Source organism: Dendrobates tinctorius, unplaced genomic scaffold (assembly GCF_039654945.1).
Source record: "Dendrobates tinctorius isolate UK_male_01 unplaced genomic scaffold, ASM3965494v1 ptg000026l, whole genome shotgun sequence".
Taxonomy (NCBI): Eukaryota; Metazoa; Chordata; class Amphibia; order Anura; family Dendrobatidae; genus Dendrobates; species Dendrobates tinctorius.
Genome location: NW_027361694.1, coordinates 14103140 through 14127900, shown reverse-complemented (window position 1 = coordinate 14127900; position 24761 = coordinate 14103140). Strand labels below are relative to the sequence as shown.

The 24761-nt window shown below is 40.6% G+C and overlaps 1 protein-coding gene across 7 annotated transcripts in view; it reads left to right on the top strand.

Annotated features, from left to right (window-relative positions):
* FGF14 (fibroblast growth factor 14) overlaps positions 1-24761 on the top strand; it is an 812639-nt gene that overhangs the window by 539985 nt on the left and 247893 nt on the right. For all 7 annotated transcript variants that reach the window (XM_073569515.1, XM_073569522.1, XM_073569520.1 and 4 more), the window contains one exon: positions 21791-21901. In XM_073569515.1, the coding sequence (XP_073425616.1) occupies positions 21791-21901 (111 nt within the window). The remainder of the gene's footprint in view (positions 1-21790; positions 21902-24761) is intronic.

Here is a 24761-nt window from a genome sequence, read left to right as displayed (position 1 = left end):
GTGTCCATCTTTGCAAAGCCTTGCTTCGCTCAACGAAGATCTGTTCTTTGTTGCTATGAAGGTTTTTCATTGTTTTTCTTTACAATTGATGTCACATAACTTAATCTATTGTCCATAGAGCAGATCAAATGTAATCTTAAATGATAGAACATTCTTACACCTACAAGATCCACGTCTACAGTACCATTTATTGTTCTCAGTTACTATTTTTCTGCCTTGACACAGCAATGCGTCTGCATTTCACATTAGCATCTTATTGTCCCCATCACTGCATACAATCTTTACTACAAAGCTCTTATAGGCATTCACCATAATCTAATTTAGTATTCTGTTCTAAAATCGTGCACGTTTAGGCTCCCTTCACACGTTCATGAGACACACCTCTAAATAAATATAAAAAATTGACAAACTATACTCCATCTTTATATTTGCAAAAATAATAATGTTTCAAAGTACCAAAACTTTTATGCATTAATTATATGTAGCAGTAAAAGGACAACTATTTGATAATACACTGTGTTCCAAATTATTATGCAAAAAATATTTCCTCATATTTTCTCTAAATTACCTATATGAATTGCAGTCATTGTTATTTTCCAGTCATCTAATATTCTAGTGTAATTGCAATGTTTTTGAACAAACTGCCTATGAAAACAGTATTAAAAATAAGAAACACTCAAAATGCATGTTCCAAATTATTATGCACAGCAGAGTTTTCAACCTTTTTATTTTTATTTTGAACAAAAAAATGGTCAATTGTGAAATTATAAGCATTATCAGCTTATTACAAAATGAAATCAACCAGTTTTCATGTCAAAACTTTATTCTAGGTGATGTTACATTTGCACATAGGACCCCTTGTTCGAAAGAAGCTTCTGAACTCTCTCGTCCATTGAATTTGTCAGTTTTTGGATGGTTTGTGCTTCAATTGTTTTGCATGTGGACAGAATACCCTCCCAGAGCTGTTGCTTAGATGTGAACTGCCTGATGATACTCCAGAGGTCCTCAATGGGGTTTAGGTCAGGGGAAGATGGTGGCCACACCATAAGTTTGTCCTCTTTTATGCCCATAGCAGCCAGAGATGCAGATGTGTTATTTGCAGCATGAGACGGTGCATTATCATGCATGAAAATGATCTTGCTGCGGAAAGCACGGTTCTTCCTCTTGAACCATGGCAGGAAGTGCTGTTTTAGAAACTCCACATAGATTATGGAGTTCATCTTTACCCCTTCAGGGATCCTAAAGGGGCCAACAATCTCTCTCCCCATGATTCCAGCCCAAAACATTACTCCACCTCCTCCTTGTTGGTGCCTTAGCCGTGTTTTCATGGGGTGTCCATCAACCAGCCATCCTCCACTCCATCCATCTGGACCATCGAGCGTTGCACGGCACTCGTCGGTGAACAAAACAGTTTGGAAGTCAGTCTTCATGTATCGCTTGGCCCACTGGAGCCGTTTCTGCTTGTGTGCAGTGGATAGAGGTGGTCGACAGGATGGCTTACGCACAGCTGCAAACCTCTGAAGGACCCTGCATCTTGTTGTTCGGGGGACATTGGAGGTACCAGCAGCTTCAAAAACTTGTCTGCTGCTATGACAAGGCATTTTTGCAGCTGCTCTTTTAATCTGACGCAATTGCCTGTTGGAAAAAGTCCTCAATATTTCCTTATCAGCATGCACACGTGTGTGCTGGGTATCAGCTACATACTTCTTGATTGTGCGATGATCGCGATGAAGTGTCTTGGCAATGTTGATTGTAGTCATGCCTTGACCTAAATACTCCACAATTTGTTGCTTCTCAGCAGCTGACACATCCTTTTTCTTTCCCATTTTGGCAAAAAATGTAGGCTGCTTAATAATGTGGAAAAGCCTTCTTAAGTAGTCATGTGTTGTGAGTTCATTTTCCCCTTCGTCACTGAGGTCTGGTGAACTCCCTATTCTGGTAAAGGAAGGTAATGAGCCTGATTATCAGGCACCTGAGCCTAATGATGATGACTGGCTGAGTGGAGTCACGGACTGGATATAAGGCTGCCGACGCCCTTCTGCCCTGCGGGTGATTTCTCTGTGGACTTCTAGGAGACCAGTCTGATTCCTGCTCCTCTAAAGCTAAGTTTTCTGCTTTGCATGTTAGTATTTGTGTTTTGTTTTTGTTTCCCTTGCTTTTCTGGATTCTGCCATTCCCTGCTGGGGTGAGCTGAATCTCCTTTTGATGGTTGCTCTGTCTTCAGAATATTCCTGAGTACTGACATAGCTTTTTTGAAGCCTAGCGTCTTCAGGACCTTTTTCACTGTCAGTCTGTTGGCTCTTATTTTCATAGGGTTTTTCACGGATTACAGACAGCAGCCTTCCTGTCCTTTCCTATCTAGTTAGCTTGGGCCCCGTCTTTGCTCAGTCTATCTTTCTGTCTGTGTTAGTGTTCTTTCTTCTTGCTTCACCGTCATTATATGTTGGGGGCTGCCTTTTGCTTTGGGGTCTGCTCTGGGGCAGTTTAGATTTCTCTTTCTGTATTTAGGCTATATAGTCCTCCGGCTGTGTTCGAGGGGTCTAGGGCATCGTAGGAACCCCCCACGGCTACTGCTAGTTATGTTGATAGGTTCAGGTGTCTGCAATCCGATAGCTGCCAACTTCTCTGGTTTTCTGGACTTAGCTAGCATTTCTGTTTTTGCCTCCTACAGTGACTCAATCATAACAGAATCACCCGCCATACCGCAGACCCTAGGGTACTCAATAGCAGGAAAGAATTGTGTTTTAAAAAAAAAAAAAAAAAAAGAGTGTGTATATTCCTTCCTCTATATCTCTGAGGCCGTAGGGGGAATTTTTTTTCTCTCAATGGAGATAAAACAATTGTCTGATCATGTGGAGCAGCTCGCTGCGGAAGTGCGGGGAATTTCCGCCTACCTTGCTCGTTCGCATGCTGTTGAACCAAAGATCCCTAGCATTTCTGTTTTTGCCTCCTACGGTGACTCATTCATAACAGTCATGCCTTTATTTGGACACACCTGCCAAACTAATTTGCACAGGTATCTGCAATTGATTTCAGTGATTTCAGCCCTGACACACATCACCATCAATGAGTTTAAATGACAAACGAAAAAATTCTAACCTTATCACTCCTAAACTCTTTTTGCATAATAATTTGGAACACAGTTTATAGAAACAAGGGCCAACTAAAAATGTTAATTGTTAGATTTGAAATCAAGAGGTAAAAATAATTAAGAAATGGCCCATTTCATAACTGAGCCTGACAACTTTTGAAAATATGTAGAGCAGTGGAATGTATGGGGCTGCGTTTTCTACACACAGACATGTTTGTTTTCGGCAGCATTCATGACAATACGTTCCGCACATGGATGTCATACAGTGGCTTGCAAAATATTCTCCTCCTAGGCGGTTTACTTATTTAGTTACATTACAACCGGTGTTAAATATTTTTGGAATCCGATTTGTGTGTGATGCATCAGCACTAAAAAGTTTCTAAGTTAGTGAAGTGAGAACAATATAGGCATTAATTAAATTTATGGGATCAAATAACTAAAAATTAGTTATTTGTATTCTATGAAGCCCCTAAAAATTTCTGGTTCTCGTGCAAGGGATTACCTTCATAAGTCACATGCTTAGTGAAAGGAAGTCCAACTGTGCGCAATCTAAGTGTTGCATGGTCTGTCAGTACATACACACCTTTTCTGAAAGGCCACAGAGGCTGCAACAGCATCAAGCCCCCGTCACACACAGCGATCTCGCTAGCGAGATCACTGCTGAGTCACAAGCTTTGTGACGCAACAGCGATCTCACCAGCGAGATCGCTGTGTGACACTTACCAGCAACCAGCCCCCCTGCTGGGTATCGCTGATCATCATGGAATGGCCAGGACATTTTTTTGATCGCTGATCTCCCGCTGGCCAGCACGCATCACTGCGTGTGACACGCGGGAGACCAGCGATCAGCGAGCTGGCGCTGGTAATTAAGGTACACATTGGGTTTCTAAGCGGCGCGCAGCGCTTTGAAACCCAATGTGTACCTTAGTTACCAGCATGCTGGTGCAGGGAGCTGGTAACCAAGGTACACATCGGGTTTCTAAGTGCCCGCGCGCCACTTAGAAACCCAATATGCGTTGCTTGTTACCCGCGTGTCGCTGGTGCTGATCGCTGGTGAAGCAGCTCACCAGCGATAATGTAGCGACACACCAGCGATCCTGACAAGGTCATATTGTTGTCGGAATCGCTGGTGCGTCGCTATGTGTGACAGGGCCCTTAAACAAGAGGCATTATTAACCAAACAATACCATGAAGACCAAGGAGAACTCCAGTCAAGTCAAGGACAAAGTTGTTGAGTAGTACAAGTCAGGGTTGGGTAATAAAAGATTCCACAATCTGATGATCCCCCGGAGTACTATCAAATCCATTATCATCAATTGGAAAGAATATGGTACCACAACAAACCTGCAAGTAGATGGCCACCCACCAAAGATCCTAGCAAGGAGGGCATGAATTAGAGAGGCAGTACAGAGGCCAATTGTAAGGGTTCTGTTTCACATAGCAACGCACCAGCGATCCCGTCAACGATACGACCTGGTAGGGATCGCTGGTGCGTCGCTACATGGTCACTAGTAAGCTGCCAAACAGGCAGATCTCTTCAACGATGCACCAGTGATCCCGACAACGATACGACCTGGTAAGGCTCGCTGGTACATTGTCACACAGCAGCTATTCTGAACGATTCCAGCCTGCGTCCCTGAGTTCTACGTTGTCAACAAGGTCGTTCGTCGGTGTCAAACACAGCGATGCATGCTGGCCAGTGGGACGCCGACGATGAAAAAATGGTCCAGGACATTCGATCATAATCAGCAATATCCAGCAAGGGGGCCGGTTGCCACTATGTGTCACATGTAGTGAGATCGCTGTTGCGTCACAAAATCAGTGATGCATCAGCGATCTCACTAGCGATCTCGTTTAACCCTGAAGGAGCTGCATAGTTCCCAAACAAAGACCAAAGTACATGTCCATATGACCACAATAAGCTGTACACTCCATAGAGGTGGCCTTTATGGATGAGTGTGGAGAAAAAGCCTTTATTTACACACAAAAATTGTAAGGCTCATTGTGTGAATTTGCTAAAAGATGTGAGAGACTCCCCAAATAGAAGGAGGAATGAGCTGTGGTCAGATGAGACCAAAATTTAACTTTTTGGCCATCAAGGTAAATGCTATGTTTGGCGCCAAACCAACACTTATCATTTCAAACCAGCTTATCATTTCAAGAACACCATTCTCTTAGGGAAACATGGTGGTGGCAGCATCATTTTGTGGGATGTTTTTCAGCAGCAGTGACATGAAAAATGGTCCGAGTCGAGGGGAAAATGGATGGTGCAAAATACAGGCATATTATTGAGCGAAACCTGTTTCAGTCTGTCAGTGATGTGAGACTAGGATGGAGGTTCACCTTTCAACAAGACAATGACCCAAAGCATACTGGTAAATCGACACTCGAGTTTAAGAAGAAACATTTAAATGTTTTGGCGTGGCCTAGTCAAAGTTGAAACCTTAATCCAATTGAGAATTTGTAGTCAAACTTGAAGGAGCTGGAGCAGTTTTGCTTTGAAGAATGAGCAAAAATCCCAGTGGAAAGCTAATAGAGACTTATCCAAAGCGACATGCGGCAGTAATTTACCACAAAAGGAGGCTCTACAAAGTACTAACTTTTGAGGGGTGAACAGTTATGCATAGTGAAGTTTTTAGTTATTTTGTCTTATTTGTTGGTAACTTCACAATAAAACAAAAAACAAATGTTCGCAGTTGTAGGCATATTCTTTAAATGAACTAATGCAAACCCTCAAAAACAGGTGTGAGGTAGCAAAAACAAGGAAAATGCCAAGAGGGTTCAATAGTTTCGCAAGTGACTGTATGTGTGATAGCCACGTGCCATCCTAAGAGGGAAGAATAGGAAGCATTTAAGGAAACCAGGATGGATGAACACAGAACTTAAGCACATGCTAAAAAGGAAGAAAAAAAATGTTTATAAAATGGAAAGAGGGAGGCATATCTAAAGAAGAATATAATGCTGTCTGCAGAACCTGCAGGGCACAAATCAGATTATCTAAAGCTGAAAATGAATTGAGGCTTGCAAGAGATGTCAGAAGCAATAATAAAGGATTTTGGGGATATGTCAAAAGTAAAAGAAAAGTCAAAGATGCTATAGGATTTTTACAGGATGAAAATGATGAAATGGTAAGACAGGATGTTGAGAAGGCCGAACTTTTAAATTCCTATTTTGCATCTGTTTTCTCTCAGAAAGGAAATGTAACATCAACTGTTCTTCACTGTCCTATTAAGGGAATAGAAGAATCCAGGATATCTATAAACAGAAAGATAGTGAGGAAACACTTAGCTAACCTAAATGAATTCAAATCTCCAGGTCCAGATGAATTACACCCCAGAGTACTGAAGGAGATAGCAGAAGAAATTTTTGAACCCCTTTCCATAATCTTTGAAAATTCTTGGAGAACAGGAGAAGAGCAAATGTTGTTCCTATCTTCAAAAAGGGGAAGAAGGTGGACCCAGGCAACTATAGGCTGGTGAGTCTGACTTCTATACCAGGAAAGATCTTTGAACAGATTATTAAACAACATGTATGTCAGTACCTGGATAAGAATGAAGTGATTAAACAGAGTCAGCATGGGTTTGTAACTAATAAGTCATGTCAAACTAACTTAATTTCCTTCTATGACGGAATCACTGATTGGGTGGATCAAGGGAATGCTGTAGACAAAGTATCTCATACAATCCTTATTGAAAAAATGACTAAGTATGGAATGGACAAGGCAACTGTTAGGTGGATTCATAACTGGCTTAGTGATCGGACCCAAAGAGTGGTCGTAAATGGCTGCACATCCATTTGGAAGAATGTGTCAAGTGGGGTACCACAGGGCTCTGTCCTGGGCCCTGTATTGTTCAACATCTTTATCAATGATTTAGATGAAGGAATTGAGGGTAAACTGATTAAATTTGCTGATGACACAAAGCTAGGAGGGATAGCTAATACTAGAGAAGAGAGAGAGAGGATTCAAAAAGATATAAATAAACTGGAAAAGTTGGCAGCAACTAACAGAATGGTTTTTAACAGGGAAAAATGCAAAGTACTACATCTGGGCAATAAAAATGAAAAAAGCATATACAGAATGGGAGGAATAGGGCTAAGCAACAGCACATGTGAAAAAGACTTGGGTATACTAATAGATCACAGACTGAATATGAGTCAACAGTGTGATGCAGCAGCAAAAAAGGCAAATGCAATTCTAGGATGTATTAACAGAAGCATACAGTCTAGATCACGTGAAGTCATTATTTCCCTCTACTCCTCGTTGGTCAGACCTCATCTGGAATACTGTGTCCAGTTTTGGGCACCACATTTTAAAAAAGACATCAACAAACTGGAGCAAGTTCAGAAAAGAGCGACCAGAATGGTGACCGGTCTGCAAACTCTGTCTTATGAGGAAAAGTTGCAGGATATGGGAATGTTTAGTTTGAAAAAGAGAAGACTGAGAGGAGACTTAATAGCTGTCTACAAATATCTAAAGGGCTGTCACATTGTAGAAGGATCAACTTTATTCTCATTTGCACAAGGAAAGACTAGAAGCAATGGGATGACACTGAATGGGAGGAGACACAGATTAGATATTAGAAAAAACTTTTTGACAGTTAGAGTGATCAATGAGTGGAACAAGCTGCCACGAGAAGTGGTGAGTTCTCCTTCAATGGAAGTCTTCAAACAGAGGCTGGACAGACATCTGACTGGGATGATTTAGCGAATCCTGCTTTGAGCAGGGGGTTGGACCAGATGGCCCAGGAGGTCCTTTCCAACTCTACGATTCTATGATTCTATGATTCTATGATCCTTGTGACATGTACCGGAATAGAATGCAGAATAGAAGTTAAAGATTTTTATGTGTTAAAGATGTGCAAAGATAGAGATAGATATTTAAATATGAGGTACATAGATTTTATAAATAGAAATCGATAAGATATATAATTAGTGCCATGTGTGTAGTTTACTGTACAGGTATTAACCTAATAAATAAATTGATGAAAAAAATGTTGTGACTTGTGAAGTCCCCCCATTTTTTGGTAACCAGCAAAGGTAAAGCAGACAGCTGAGAGCTGATATTATCAGGTTGGGAAAGTCCATGGTTTTTGGGCCCATCCCAACCTAAAAATACTCACCTGCAGCTGCCACAAAAGTGGAGCAGGACATGAAATGCTCCAATTCTGGCACATCGCCTTGCCTCTTCCCGATTGCCCTGGTGAGTTGTCAAACAGGGTAATATTAGTTGGGTTGATGTCAGCTGTAAATTGTCCAAAAATATAGCTGGCAAGTAGGTCTGGCGTTAGCAAGGAGAGATGTCTATAAAACACCCCTATTACTAGCCCAAAACTAAAAAGAAAAAAGACACACAACAATACTTTAAAAAACCCTCCTCATTTCTTTCCTTGGTTCAACAATTTATTAAAAGCAAAAAAAACCCCACACAGGTCCAAAAAAGTCCAGGGAATCCAATGTAGTCCACAAATAGAAACCTTGAAAATATGAAAAGAGAGAAATAAAAGCAAGATATCTTCCCTTGTTCACCTATTTTTTTATTAAAAAAAAAAAGTTCCCTCGAAGGTCTGACGTAGTCCCACGAATTTCCCTGAATTCATCATCCAAAGCCTATAGAGCCTTGTTCACATGGACACGCAACACTGATAACACCAGTAATGGTTTTTCCTGTACCGGTATCATCAGGACGTGTGAAGAAGCTTTGTATGGAGTAGGTTTATCCTTTACTAGTGTAACAGCCAACATTTTTGTATTAAGACTTTAGTCTGCTTTTCAGAACCTGTCTGCTGAGATCACTATACTGTATATATTAGATTCACTTTAATGTTCCAAAGTTATTAAGTCGAGGGTGGGATTTATAGAAATCTCATTCCCACTGTGATTTTTTTTATTTTCAAAGAACATAAACTGACTTGCGGTGTGTTTTTGTAATCTGCAACATGTCAATTTCTTTTGTGGTAAATATGCGTATTTTTTGTCATTTTACTGACAGACTTGAAAGAGGTAAGGAAAATCCGAAGGTAAAAAAAACACACATGTGATTCTACTGAATTTCTGCACCGGAAACACAGTAAAAATGTTTGTAAACCGCATCTGACGTTATGAATTAACCTTTATCAAAGCCAAGTAACTGGAAACATCCAAAACAAAGCAGTTTTATTTAACACATCACAAACTAAAAAAAGCAAAAGCCATTGCAGAGAAAAATTAGATAAAAGCGCACGGTGAAAAAAAAAACACACAAAAAATGTAGCGGAAAAATTAAAGTAACCTAATGCAACCATCAGTTGCAGAAATGAATTGCCTTTCAAATTACACTAAAGCAAGATAGAAAAAAAGGGGGGGGAAAAGGAAAGCGGCAAATTCAATTAGCAAATAAAAGCCATATGTTGTTCACAGAATTCTGACATTTAAAATACAATGGATTAATTGTTACCCCAACAATGACACAAAAATTAAAGAGAAAAAAATGAAGTAAAACATTAACAAAAATAAACACTTAAAATAGATCACTCTGTTTGTAATGACTATATGAGTTTCACATTTTGTATTGAAGAACTGAAATAAATTAACTTTTTGATGATATTCTAATTTTGTGAGAAGCCCCTGTATATATATATCTCACACCTTGCCTTAGAGTGTGTATTCGATATTTTCATTTAGGTCCTCAGGGGTGAGTATAGCCAATTTATAGATCCAGAAAGACTCCCTATTTATTAATCTCTGAAATCGATCAGGGTAATTGTCAGGTATATGCATTATTAGGCGTAAACAATCTGGATTTTTTCATTTGAAATGTCAGAATTCTGTGAACAGTATATGGCTTTAATTTCCTGATTGAGTTTGTAATAATGGAGTGACCAACCAAATTTGTTATGTACTGTGATGTCACCAGCCGCCTGTAAAATGGCTGATAGTTATCTATGGCCTGTATACACCTGATGAAGAGGACGGAGCATCCTTGAAATGCTTAGTGGAATAAAAGGTTTTTATCCTACCCAGACCTGGCTTGTCCCCTCCTTGCAGCGCCCATTACTTTCCTTTTTTTTCCTTCCTGCATTCATCCAGCTCCGTGCTTTCATCAGTGGGAGCCTGCGGATGGTGCAGCAGCAATTTGGGTGTTACAGTTGTGCTAGGATGGGTAGATAAAGCTAGAACAACCCGGAGTGGACCCTCTGGGTCACGGCTCCAGAGCCCCCGCGGGTGACCAGGTGGAGCCACCCCCTATACAGGGAGTGTTAGGGGCAGGCCCACAAGGGATGAAACCGTGACAGCCGGAGCCAAAGGGGTGACTGGGTAAACACCAGGGAGACTAGGGTGGAGAGTCAGAGAAGCAACAGAGAGGAAGTAACAGTGAACTCGGAGCCTGAGAGGGACAAGGACGTGGAGCACTCGGGACTGGCGGAGACTGGAGGCTGCAAAAGAAGGAGAGACGGTAACAACGAAGATAGGGACCTAAGGTAGAACAGACAAAGAGACCAATAGGCAGGAGGCAGTCAGACAGGTACCAGAGACGGTAGCACAGGGGGAGACACCAGAGGGAGACAGAAACAAGGACACAGCGATAGTGAGGAGGAGGACACCAAAGCTATTAGCGACAGCACAGGCAGAGCAAACAAGGTAGGGATACCGGGCCTGGGAGATGGGTGAACGCTGGCCGAACGGACAGCAACACCGCAAAGATACACAGGCGTCTTACCTGGGAAGACGCCGGGAAGAAATAGGCGGTGGGCGCCGCCATGTTGGGGGCGGAGCCACCGCGTCACAGGTTACAGTCAGAGCGACAGGCGCAGGCACGCAGGAGCGATGACGATGAGGCCGGATGTCAGGAGCGGGGACACGTCGTGGAGCAGGAGCGCGCCGAGAGGTGCGCACGGGATCACGCAGGTAAGTCACGGCGCCAGTGGGGGGCATGACACTGGGGGAGCTCGCACTTTCACTCCAGTGTTGCTCAAGGGAAGCACAACCTCTTTAGGGGAGCACCACCCACATTGATCTAAGCCAGTTGGTTAATCAAAACACACATGGAGTGTTTTTCTTTGCTTTTCTTTAATTACATTATAAGGAATTTGTCAGCAGGTTTTTGCTATTGAACCTTGGAGCAATATAATGTAGGGGCAAAGACCTTGATTCTAGGGATGTGCCCCTTGTTAGACTGTGTGCTGTAAGTAGGAGATTATCACTATAGGACTTCATGTGCAGATCAGTCAGGCTAATTTGTGCAACATCATTTCCACCACTGATTGGCAACTCACCTACAATGTACAGTGTATGATTGGAGTTATACACAGATCAGCATTATGAACCCACATCTACAGCAAGGAAAACAAGGATTCAATAAAAAATGCAACAAGCAGCCCAATAATAATATGTCACTGGAATCAGGCTCTTGTGCTGCTCTAAGATTACATAACAAAACCTGCTGACAAATACCCTTTAATGGGCCCATGACGAATGGGCACTAGAAATGAGTACTAAAATACATAGAAGATATAGAGAGGAGGCTGCGCAAATCTTTTCTGGATTTTAATCTGTATAATTCTCTCAAGTCAAAGATCTTCCTATGTAATATTGGAGAAATTATCTTCTTACCATACAGATTGATGTAACTAAGCAGCAGGCCAGTAGGATCTAAATACAGTAGTGGGATTTTTTTCCCCTATATTATTGGTTTATCGGACAAATCTGTTTGATTCAAGTGAACAATTGTTTGCATACTAGCTTCCTCATTGGAAAACTAGTTGAAGAATGAGTTAACCAGCAAAATGCTCAAAGGAATAAGATCTTTTTGAAAACCTTTCAGAATGTTGAATGGGTGCCCTAAGGTCAGGAGTTGTTTAAATGCCAACACACAGCTCAGGTTTATATTCCTGTATATTGCACACAAAATGACCACTTGCACTTCAAACACAGCAGCTCCACCATTGTCCTCCCAAATCCTTTTTGAATATGCTAGTAATCTATATTTTTCCGTGATACTAACATGACTTGTGAAATGGCCAGATTGATCACCTAATTACGAGCTCTGAAAATGCAACAATTTATAAAACACTCACTTGAAATACTGAAATGGATCATGTATATACCTTTACTCCATTGCATAAAATGACTGTGTTCTTTCATACAAAAGGAAAGATATTAAGATAAATCTACAATCGTGCATGTACAATTACTTGGATATTCTCTCATCTACTGTAGTCATGTATCTGAGTCACGGATAGCCTCTAGTTGTGTGTTTGTAATGATGCCTGCGTGATCATCTGAAGTCATCAATACCGGCATGCTGTGTCTTCTGGTGGCTGGATGAATACCCCTGTAGAGTAATTTTACTTCTAAAAATATAAACACAAGTTCATTGACATCATTGCCTCCCGTCTTGCTGCATGCAGCGATAAAACTTCCAGGCTGCTCACCATCCTTCCAAGTGAATCATGAAATAATTTGATTTCTTTATAGCCCTGTAGATGAAAGCTGGAATACTGTAGAATTGCTCTACGTTTGGTAAATCTATGTTGGGTCTTCAGATTTTACCATACTAAATACTAGAATAGAAATTATCTAATTATTGGTGGAAATGTAACTTCTTAAGATGGGTGCTATAGCTATAATTTAAGGGAATTATATGGTAAAGAAAACCTTTTTTATGCCAATTTCACCCCTGTTTTTACCTGTTGATTGATGTAAGACTACCCCTTTATTGCCTATCTTGATAATAAGGCCTTGGCACAGGATGCTGTCAGTGGAGAGGTGGTCAGAATTCTTATACAAATGAATTGGAATTCTAACCACCTCGCCAATGACAGCAGCATGTGCCAAGGCCTTATTATCAAGGTAGATGCAGGTTCCATTGGTGAAACCTAAGCCTGGTATACTGTACATTTATGGCACATTTTGGGGCAATGTTATAAATCTACAGTGTAAGAATACCATTTTGAAAAGGATCTCTCACACAGGATTGTCCAGGATTAGAAAATCATGGCGGCTTACTTCAAGAAACTAGATGAAGGAGAAACACAAGCAACACCGTCCTTTTGAAAGCAAAGTGTGCTCAACGAAGGGACTGGTAGTCCAAACTAATTGAAGCAGGAACTTCAGCACCACAAATGAAAATGAGTCTGTAGGTCTTGCTGCAGAGTTAATTTATTTTGATGCGGCAAGGAGTCAAAACCAGATATGATCCAACATTTCGACCGAGAGTGATCTTGTCAAGGACATCTGTGTGTAGCAAGGGCCGGGAACCTGGAATTGTGGCAGGGTGTGATCTGTGGGGTTGGGCTGTAAGCCATGAACAGTTGTGGTGCTGTTTCTAGAAGAAAGCAGTCATGTTTTTCTATTCTTGTAAAACCCAGTGAATCAACAAGAATGGTGCAATGGAGGTGAATCTCTTGTCCTTTTTCCTGAAGACAATTATGCATCATAGGTCATATGGATAAAGCTATATTTTTTAGGATTGGTTATAATGAAAGGGGTTATCCAGGACTTTTCTAAGAATTTACCAGCTTTTTTTGCCCTGCGATGATCTCTTTTGGCTCAAAGCATTCATGGGCAACTTCTGCCAGTGATTTTCCTGCTTCTGGTGATGCCATATCGACAGAGCATCTCCTTCTCTGTTGATGTGCCATCACTGCCGATGTCATACTAATTGACAGCTGACTTCTCACTGTCTTACTGCTGGTTGTCAATCAGCATGACATTGGCAGTGATTAAATGTTGTAGCCAAATTACCTGTCAGTAAATGAAGGTATACTTACTTTACCTTCATAGAGTCAAGGTAGCCATTACATACCCATTAGAGGAAAGCTGGACAAAAATTGTGTGTTTCTATCCCTTAAAAGAACCCTGACTGTGCCGGAATGAAAGGGGAGATCAGGGGCCCTGTTTTAAAAACATAGTGATGACTGCAGTAAGATGCTGTCGCCATACACACAGCCCCTGTTAAAAATGTCAACATGATCTTTCGCTATGGTTTTTGGTCAGTTGTCACAAATGTAAAATCATATAAAACTGCAACATGGTTAACTGGTCAACTGTATGTGCATCGCCAGTTTTATTATTATCAATGAGTGAGAAAGTGCATTTACTGACTAAAGGCATTTTAATATAGAAATGTGTTATTTTTGACTACATTCCCACCTATAGCCCCCAATGTGTATCATACATTCTGTTTACTAGACCCTTTCATATATCCCATATTTCCCCAAATTCTTATGCCCATATAGACTTCAGTGACCTCCTGTATTTCGGGATTTCTGTGTATATTTCTGCTAGGAACCTGTTGGAAGAGAAGAAAGCCTTCCTTCTAATACATACTTCTTGTTATAATTGCACAAGAGATTATTAATCTTTAGACCTTTATTGAGGCATAACTCTTTTCCCTGAACAATTGCGGAATAGATGAGGGCCATTCAATTGACCCTTCTTGCTAAGACTTGCACTGACGAACAGCTTTCACAAAGGAAGTAAGACCATAAGTACAGAGGAGAGGTGGATTTTTTTGGGTTTGAATAACAGTAATTTGCATGATTACACAAGAAACAACTTGGCTGTACAGAAGCTATGCTGAGATTTCTGTGAACCAAGCCTTTCTCTAGGTATTTTTCCTATTCCTGATTTATAATTGGATACTTTTAGGGTTTGCTCACACTATCATATAAAAGATCTGTCCCATTCTCATACTGGAGAGTGTGGCGTTTTTTTCTCTCTCGTTATCCGTATACAATCCATTTTTTTTACTCAGCAGCTATTAATCATTTACAGGACCATTTACAGTTTCCTATGCTACAGAATTGTAATGTATCCGAAAAATCAGTTGCCTTACTAAGGGTCCCTATGTCATCTGATTGTTTTCTCACACCCATCAGATTTTGGAGTCTAGTCGCAGCATGCTGTAATTTTTTTCCTTATTATTATTATTATGCATTTATATAGCACCATTTATTCCATGGCGCTTTACATGTGAAAAAGGGTATTATAGACAAGTATAATAAACATGTGTAAGACAAGGGACACACAAGTACATAAGGAGAGAGGACCCTGCCCACGAGGGCTCACAGTCTACAGGGATGGGTGAGGATACAGTAGGAGAGGGTAGAGCAGGTTGTGCGGTGGTTCAGTAGACCGAGGATCATTGCAGGCTGTCGGCTTGTCGGAACAGGTGGGTCTTCAGGTTCTTCTTGAAGGTTTCTGTTGATGGTGAGAGTCTGATGTGTTGCGGCAGAGAGTTCCAGAGTATGGGGGAAGCACGGGAGAAGTCCTGTAAGCGGTTGTGAGAAGAAGAGATAAGGGGGGAGTAGAGAAGGAGATCTTGAGATGATTGAAGGTTGCGTGCTCTAGAATCACTGCGTTGAGAAACATGTTATGGTGTCTCCGCATTGTTGAATGTTGATCTCCATGAGTTCATTCATCCTCATTTTTCACAGTCTTCTACTAGACATTGCTCCCACTGGCCAGTTTCCAACTCCACACTGATGAGGGGCAATACCCTGAAACAGCTGTCTGTGGATGGATACCATGTTTTGGCATAGGTGGTTTCCTTCATTGGAGACTGCCCTTCCCATGGTTGTTCCTTCCCAGGGAAAGACCTGGCTAGTCATTTGTTGTGAGTTCATTTTCTGGTCTACCAGTTGTGAGTTCTCCTTCCAGGCTCCCTCTGGTGGTAACAGGAGGTAGTGAGGCTGATTTAATCAGTAGAGATCTGCCACCTGATAATGAAGATGACGATTGGACCTCAGGAATTTCAGACTGGATTTAAGTCAGCCGATGCCCTATTCTGGTGCTGGTGATTCCTTCTGGCTTTTCAGCTCTTGGTGTTCAGCTCTGTTCCAGTCATTTCAAGCTAAGTTTTCCTGCTAGTGTTCACACTTGATTTTGTTGGTCTATTCAGTTTTTTGTGTGGTCAGCCAGCCCTGGCTGGGACTGTGCTGAATTTCCACTCTTATTTATCTGTATTTGCCAATTTGCTTTTTGTCCCGTATTAGATTGGCCTCTTTTTGCTCTGTCTCAGAATATTTCAGAGTGCTGATATAGTGGGAGAAGTCTAGTGACTTCAGGGTTAATTTTGTTATCAGAAGTGCTGGACATTATTTTTGTAGGGTTTTTTGCTTTTTTGCAGATTGCAGACAGTGTCTTTCCTTTCCTGTCCTTTCTAGTTAGTTTGGGCCCCATCGTTTGCTCAGCCTATTTTCCTGCCTGTGTTTGTGTTTTCATCTTGTTTCACCGTCAATACATGTGTCGGGGCTGTCTTTCCTTTGGGGGTCTGCTCTGGGGCAGATAGTTTTCCCCTTTCTTGCTTTAGGCTTATTTAGTCCTCCGGCGGTGATGAGGCGTCTAGGATCATCGTAGGAATGCTCCACAGCTGCTGCTAGTTGTGTGGTTAGGATCAGGGATCTGCAATCTGCATAGTTACCAACCTCTCTGGTTTTTCTGGGACTTAGCTTGTTTTGTTTTTTCCTCCTTGGTGACCCACTCATAACAGTCATTGCTTGCGTTGAGAAACATGAGATGGTGTCTCCGCGGCTTGGGTTTTGCATATTTTTACATATTTCCCATAAGGGATGGGGCTTTGCTCTAGAATCACCTCATTGAGAAACATGTGATGTTGTCTTCACAGTGTTGGATGTTGATCTCCATGAGTTCATTCATCCTCATTTTTCACAGTCTTCTACTAGGCATTGTTCCTACTGGCCAGTTTCCTACTCCACACTGATGAGGGGCAATACCCGAAACAGCTGTCTGTGGATGGATACCATGTTTTGGCATAGGTGGTTTCCTTCATTGGAGACTGCCCTTCCTGTGGTTGTTCCTTCCCGGGGAAAGACCTGGCTAGTCATTGCTTGCGTTGAGAAACATGTGATGGTGTCTCCGCGGCTTGTGCTTTGCATATTTTTAAAGGGAATCTGTCACCTCATTTTTGGCATATAAGATGTTACCACCACCATCAGGGGTTTATCTACAGCATTCTGTAATGCTGTAGATAAGCCCCTGATGTAACCTGAAAGATAAGAAAAAGAGTCAGATTATACTCACCAGGGGGGGCGCGGTCCGGTGCGGTGGGTGTCGCGGTCCGGTCCGGCGGGTGTCGTGGTCCGGCGCCTCCCATCTTCTAGCGATTACGTCTTACTTCTGCCGCGGCTCCTGCGCAGGCGTACTTTATCTGCCCTGTTGAGGGCAGAGTAAAGTACCTCTCTGACCTTTCCCGGCACCTATGCACTGCTGTACTTTACTCTGCCCTCAACAGGGCAGATAAAGTATGCCTGCACAGGAGCCGTGGCAGAAGTAAGAAGGAGGACGTCATTGCTAGAAGATGGGAGGCGCCGGACCACGACACCCATCGAACCGGACCCCCGGGTGAGTATAATGTAACTTGTTTTTCTTATCTTTCAGGTTACATCCGGGGCTTATCTACAGCATTATATGTGGCAGTGGCCACATCTCATAGGCCAAAAATTAGGTGACAGATTCCCTTTAACCAGGTTTTGAGTGAAATGACAGGTAGACTTCAGATACGTCGAATTAGTGCATCTTGGCCACCTCATGTATGTGTTATTAACATGACAAACTGAAATCTTAAAATGTAGTTGAGGCTTCTTAAATTAGTATCTAGTATAAAGGCAACACTCCCCAGAATGCAAATCTCCAGAAAAAACCTCATTCCAGACATTAAGCCAATCAGGAATGCTTGGAGACTTCACATCAGAAGGCTTCAGATTCTAATATACTCGTATATAACACATACTCGGGATCACTGCCCTAACCACAGGCGTCCTGAAGCAAATGTGTGCGATTTCAGCCCGTTATTGTTTTCTCTCAAATGCTATGTATTTAAAAGAAAGCACAAGGCCAGGGACTAGAAGTCTCAGCTAACAAGTCTGAGGTAAGACCCCAGCTTTCTTATCCCACCCCACACCCCATGAATGACAATTTTTTCACTATGTCCACACACATAGGCCGAGTCCTGTGAGTCAACTGGAGAGATGTGGGGAGAAGCCAATCAGGGGCCACACCAGACTAGTAAAAAAATAAACCTACTGCTTCTATGATTTCTATGATGCTGCATTATATTTCTTTTTTTATTAAAATGTGCACCACTGCATCCCAGATTGTAGATTGAGTTTTCCAATAGGAAAGCACAATTCTTTAATTACTCGCATTATTTTCAGTACAATCCTCATTAAGTGCCGTTATATAGCAAACTACATGCGAAATCTATTCTTTGGTTTTACATTCTAGTCTCTACAGAGGACTGTCAAGTAACAGCAAGCATTGTAATGTGTCTGGATGTGTGAATGACTAATACTCCATGTATTCTGACAGGCCTGTCTTTTTAAGCCATTATCTCTAGAATAAATTAGTCTTGTGGATGCAGTTATCTGGCTGTGATGGCGCACATCACATTCCTTACAGCATTGCTGAGAACCATTCAGTCGTAAACAGTTTCATTATTTTTAGTATATCGCCATCCTGTTCAGTGGTGCTGTACACATTTAGAATGCATTCATCTTAAATATGTGTGAAAACGATGTAGCACGCAGTTACTACTGTGACAGTGCAATGTATTAATGTACTGGTAAGTATCCCAATTAATATGAACGTTACTAGTTAAATCATTTGTGAGTGTAACAAGCCAATAAACACCCATGCAAAAATTCTTGCAAATTGGTTAGTCACTAGGTTGAGGTTTTTATTCCTACATGCGAATGCCAGATGGCTTTGGACCTGCTTTTCCCTCCAATATGGTATCTGGATATATAGAAGCAGTGATGTCTTTATTGCTGTCAGCTGCTTCATGATTATTTTTGAGAAAAGCTAATTCCTCCTATTTCTGTCATTTTATAGACTTTACAATTATTCCATGACTATTCCTTTATGTATAATGTGTATGACAAACGCTTTGGGCCCAATTTGTCATTTGTGTTTTCTTGGAATCAGTTTTTTGCTTTTGTCTTGTGGTATTTGCTCCAAATTCTTCAAAATATTCATGAATTGGTACACAAAATCAAAAATGCTTTTTATTTTTTACTTTAACCGATTTTTGAAAATTTTTTAAGACCAAAACTCGCTAATCCTTTAAAAAGTCGCAACAATTCTCCTCCAGAAACCTTACTCCAGGCAGGGACTAGAATCAGATGCGCCAAAAAAATTGCAATATTTGCCACAAGTCTCATTTCTTGAACCTGTCTAAATCACCTGGCTAGGCAAAGCTGTCAAAGCTTAAAAAAGACAACATAAAAAATGGTGCAAAACTTAGACAGAATATGGCAGAAATATGAAAGCCACTAACAAGGAGTGAATTACTTCCAAAAACTAGAGACACATCAGTTATGAGTCCATTGTCTGCACCTCATATGCACTTTTTCTAGTTTTCTAGTTCTAGCATTGATGGAAGAATGGTACTCAGGCTTACATACCGTATATAAATTAATGTGTGGAGAGACTTAATATTGCATTTTGAAAATAGATCCGATACTAGTTATCATTTTTTTATGCATTGTGTAGGAAAGTAATATACAGAATTTCCCTTTTCCTTTCTGAATGTGACCACTGGTGGTTCAACAAACATCTTTCTTATACTAAGAGAATATTTAATAAAATACAGAATTTTGGAAGTGTGTGCCTTTTATACGGGATGTAGGGCCCCTTTAGATTTTCTTGATGTACTAAGAAGTAAAAAGTCATTTATTCTTAGAAGGATTCCAGTTAGAGACATTACTTGAAGGTCCTGGGTCCCAGTACAAAAGTTCTATCTGGGCCTTCAACTTATAGGTTTTTTTTCCAGGCTTACAAATTTGATGTCCTGTCCCCAGGGCAAGTCATCCATATAATCTGTTATTACTTCCAGCAATGGTCCGACATCAACATTGAACAGCTGGAAAGCACAGCTCCATTAACTCTGTGTTGGCCATTGCCGAAAATTACAGCTATTCAATAGAAGAGGAACTAAGCTGCAAATCAGCCCTACTTACTGTTTACATGTGGGCACCGGTGGAGGTAATAACAGTTGATCGATATAATGCCAGGTTTTGGACCCCCACCAATCTGATATTGATAACCTATCCTAAGGGTCAGACTTTATTTAATTGCTATAGGTCCATCAAACATACGTTTATCATTTTACAGTATTTTAGTATATTATGTCACAATTTGGTCTTGGCTTGTTATGGCACACTGGTTCTTGTGTAGCTTGTGGGCATTTCTAGCAGTGGTACCAGTCAATATGTTCAATCAATTACCGTAGTTGGTTCCCTGACAGAGATGATTCTATTTCTGTCATAGAAAAGGAGGGATAGTCCGGTATACTTGGGAGACAATTAATACCAACACACAAGCTAAGCATGTATCAATAGCAAATACCGAGACACACTGCTCAATACTAAATACCAACAATAAAACTAGTCTCATAAAATGCATATCATATAATGCACACACCTCTAGTGGTCACGTCACTAGATGTAAGGACACTCTTCTTAGCTTGGTGGACACAATCCTTTTCGACAGTTTAGGGATAAACCTTATAGACATGAGGATTTTCATACCATTTAATCATCTGTATATCTATATCTATCTATCTATCTATCTATCTATATATATATTGTGTGTGTAGTGGTCCCCCTTTTGGGGTACTCTGTCTTTTTCTGTATTCAGTGTTATTGTTTATCATATACTGTAATAAAGATATATATTTTACAAGACTCTATAGCACTAGTTTAGTGTTGGTATTTAGCCCTGGTAGATTGTAGCTTTGTTGATCCCAAAATATTGTGGTCATTAAAATGTATTTTGCAAGGACGGCTTTATTCAAATGGATTTCTGAAAATTTGATAATTCATAACATATTTTAAAAAAATTGAATACCATATCTGTTATTTTGGTAAATTCTATATCCTAAGCATAGTATAGTATTTGTATATATGAGACCATGACCATTAAAACTAGCTGTACCCACTAGTGATGAGTGAACGTGCTTGGATATCGTGTTATCCGAGCATGTTTGGGTGTTATCCGAGTATCTCGGGCGTGCACGAATAATATGTTTGAGTACCCTCGGTTGCATGATTCGGCGCTGTTAGACAGCCGCAACACTTGCCGGGTTGCCTAACAAACAGGCGATCCTTGCATGTGTTGTGGCTGTCTAACAGCTTGAATCATGGAGCTGCGAGGACTCGAACATATGACTCAATTACGCCCGAGATATTTGGATAACACGATATCCAAGCACGCTTGCTCATCACTAGTCCCTACCAGTATAACCCATATTACATTACATGTCATAAGTATTCACATGCGTATCATTCTCACCATTGCATGGGCTTAGATTTGATTTCAGCAAATTATCCTTGTAGCAACAATTGGTCAAGGAGTCTATAGTTCTCTTATTAGCTGTAATTGACTGTGATTCTCATTTCATATCTTGTTAATAAACAGTTCAGTTATAAAAATCCAAAGTATGGACACAAGAAGGAAAAGTCTTAGTATCCACCCACAAAACGAATACTGGGGGAGGGCACACCTTGGAGGGAGTAAAAAGGTTTGGAAATGTCACATAACAGGTATGGCCAGGTTTTTGTCAGCAGTGGTGTAGCCTTCTCACACTAGAACAGGGAATCATGAGCCATTTATCTGTTCACTTGAGGGCACAAACACGAGAAACACAAATAACTGATGGAAAAGTTTTGAGACTAATGTCACACTATGTCTGTATTCCAGATCCCCAGCTCAAGGGCATAGTGACCAGGTTATACTGCAGGCAAGGATACTACTTGCAAATGCACCCAGATGGAACTCTTGATGGAACCAAGGATGACAGCAGCAATTCTAGTAAGTACCAGTAATCTCGTCTTCCAGCTCTTTACAATATCTTTGCCATTTGAACCTATACGCTTACCTGCCCGACTAAGCGGTACAGTAGCTATACCTAGAGTATTCTGCTAAATACTAATAGCAGGGATCAAATTCTAAGTATCGATTAGAAATAACAACTGGGGTGCATACTTACTGTATCATAAGGTTTCATCCATGGTTTAGCGAGTTTTATAAAAAAAAATTAAAACTGTTTAAATATGTGGTAGTACATGTAAAACAAGTTGCAAAAGATACTTAATGTAGAGTGGCTTTACGAGCAATTTTAAATATATATACTGTGTGTATATATATATATATATACACAGTATATATTTTGCAATTTTTTGTTAAAAAAAAAAAATGCTGCAGTCTGATGTTGGCTGTATTATAGGAAAATATAAAACATGACAAATGGTGCTTTTTGAAGCTTTTTTTTAAACTATTTTTACTCTTTTTCTTGTATGTTTATTGGGACATGGCTGTTTTTTGTTTCAAAATGCAGAATACTCTAGGTCAGTGTTCCCCAATTCCAGTCCTCAGGGCCCCCAACAGATCATGTTTTCAGGATTTCCTTAGGCTGGGTTCACATCGCGTTATGTGCCATCCGTTTAATGGATCTGTTACTAAGCGGCACTAACGCAATGTAATGGATCCGTTAACGCACCCATTGCCATCCATCATTGTAATGCATCCTAATGCATGTCAAAATCGGCATGCGCTATTGATGGTGCGATACCTTGTGATGTACCTTTGAACGCGGTCTACTACTTTTTCGGGTACGTTAGGTCTAACGCACAGCGAACGGATGCATTCGCTGTGAATAGACCTCTATTACTAACGCATGCCAACGCAATGCTACTATGCATTAGTGCATGCGTTTATGCAATCATACAAAAAACTAGATTTTGAGCATCAGCGTTAGCGCCTCCGTTTAACGGATCCGTTAAATGGATGGCACTAACGCGATATCAACCTAGCCTTAGTATTGTACAGAAGATAATTCCTTCCTCCTGGGCAACTAAGGAAATCCTGAAAACATGATATGTTGGGGGCCCTAAGGACTGGAGTTGGGGAACACTGGTCTAGATTTACAATTTTGTCATGCGTGTTCCCATAGGATTCCATATAGAGCTTAAAAAAGGCAAGTAAAAAAAAGTCTGATTAAGGAAAAACACCACCCAAAAATATTTGCTGAAAAAAAATGAAATTTCCGTAATTTTTTTACAAGGAAAAAGCCCAAAAAGTATATGTGCAAAGAGTGAATAAAAAAAGCATTGGAAATTCATGGCAAAGACAAACACAGGCATTCCACAAACTTCCATTCACTAACACTATGCATCTGGCAGTTGTGATGAATACGGCTACATAAATGCCAGAAAGAGTACTGTGTAAATCTGGTCTTAGACTTACTTTCAGAAATGGAACCAATTGTTGATCCACGAGTGATGGTGATACAACAGCATTTGTCTCCCGCTTGCTGTATATAATGCACTGGCACGCTTTTCATTCACAATACAGTGTAATATATGATCTCTTTTCCAGGATATTGCCCCATTGTAAAATACATATCACAATCTGCTCAGTCACATGAGATTATGTGGTCTGTGTACTGAGATTTAGTGCAGGAATGCAGGCTATTGTGCCGTCTATACCGTCTGCATAAACATGTCCATACTTCACTTTCATTCAAGCGCACCGCACACAATGCAAGGTAGAAATCTAATACTTCTATTTTGACCATGAGTTTAAAGTACATGTCCCAAGGCTAAAATTATAAAGGCGAGGTATTATTTACACAAACCCTGTCAAAGCTTCAATGTATAGTACATGGGGCCATTAACATTCCAATGCACAGAAGAAATGTCATTTCTACCGTACATGTGGGAAGCATTGCATATTTCTGAGTGCTAATGCAGAATTCTGCTGGAAAAATCATGGCTGTTATAGGCAGCAGTGACATATTTTCTATGCATAACAGCCATTGCTATTTCTGCTGTGTAAACCTTCCTAACACACATTGAAACAATCACAAAGAATTCTGATTTCCAATGCTGGAAATATTTAAATGGAATCTCTCAGCAGATTTTGGCTTAATAATCTGAGGATGGTATGAGGTAGGGATAAAAGCACTGAATTCAACAATGTTTCACTTATCAGGCAGTGTGCTGTTGTTTACTTACACTGAAGGTTTTATCACTAGGACATTATAATTGCTGTGACTAGCTGGCATGTGCTTCCTGATATGACCACACCCCCTCCTGTGATAAGCAGCTCACTGTCTACAGACTATGTACATACAAAGCCTTGTGTGGGCGGGGTCAGTTTTCTCAGCTCTGTTTCATGCTACATCTAAGAACTCCGATTGTGTCACAACTGCTGCACTAAGTAAACTAAGTGATACATCTTTGGATTCAGGGTCTCCTTTTCTGTATTATTCTGCTCTCAGATGATGTAGTAAAAACCTGGTGACAGATTCCCTTTAAGCCACCCATTTAATAGGCATCTTAAAGGATTGGGGTAATATTTTGATTCACATATAAAGTACTTTGCCATTTGCCTGGTGAAATAATAGGATAGGAATACAGTAGAATAGGTTTGTGATAACATATTTGCAATCTGTTCCCTCTCTTTCTATTCTTATTTGTTTTCTTTCCTATCATCTATTCTTACTTTTTTTCATTTACATTCTTGCCGTTCCTTAGCAATTCCTTAGCCCCTCACCTTTCATCATCATCACCTTTTAGTGCCCCACAGACTAAAAGGCAGACAAATAAATGTCAGCAGTTCATTACAATGTAATTCTGTTCAGTGTCTGCAACGTTCTTCTACAAATCTT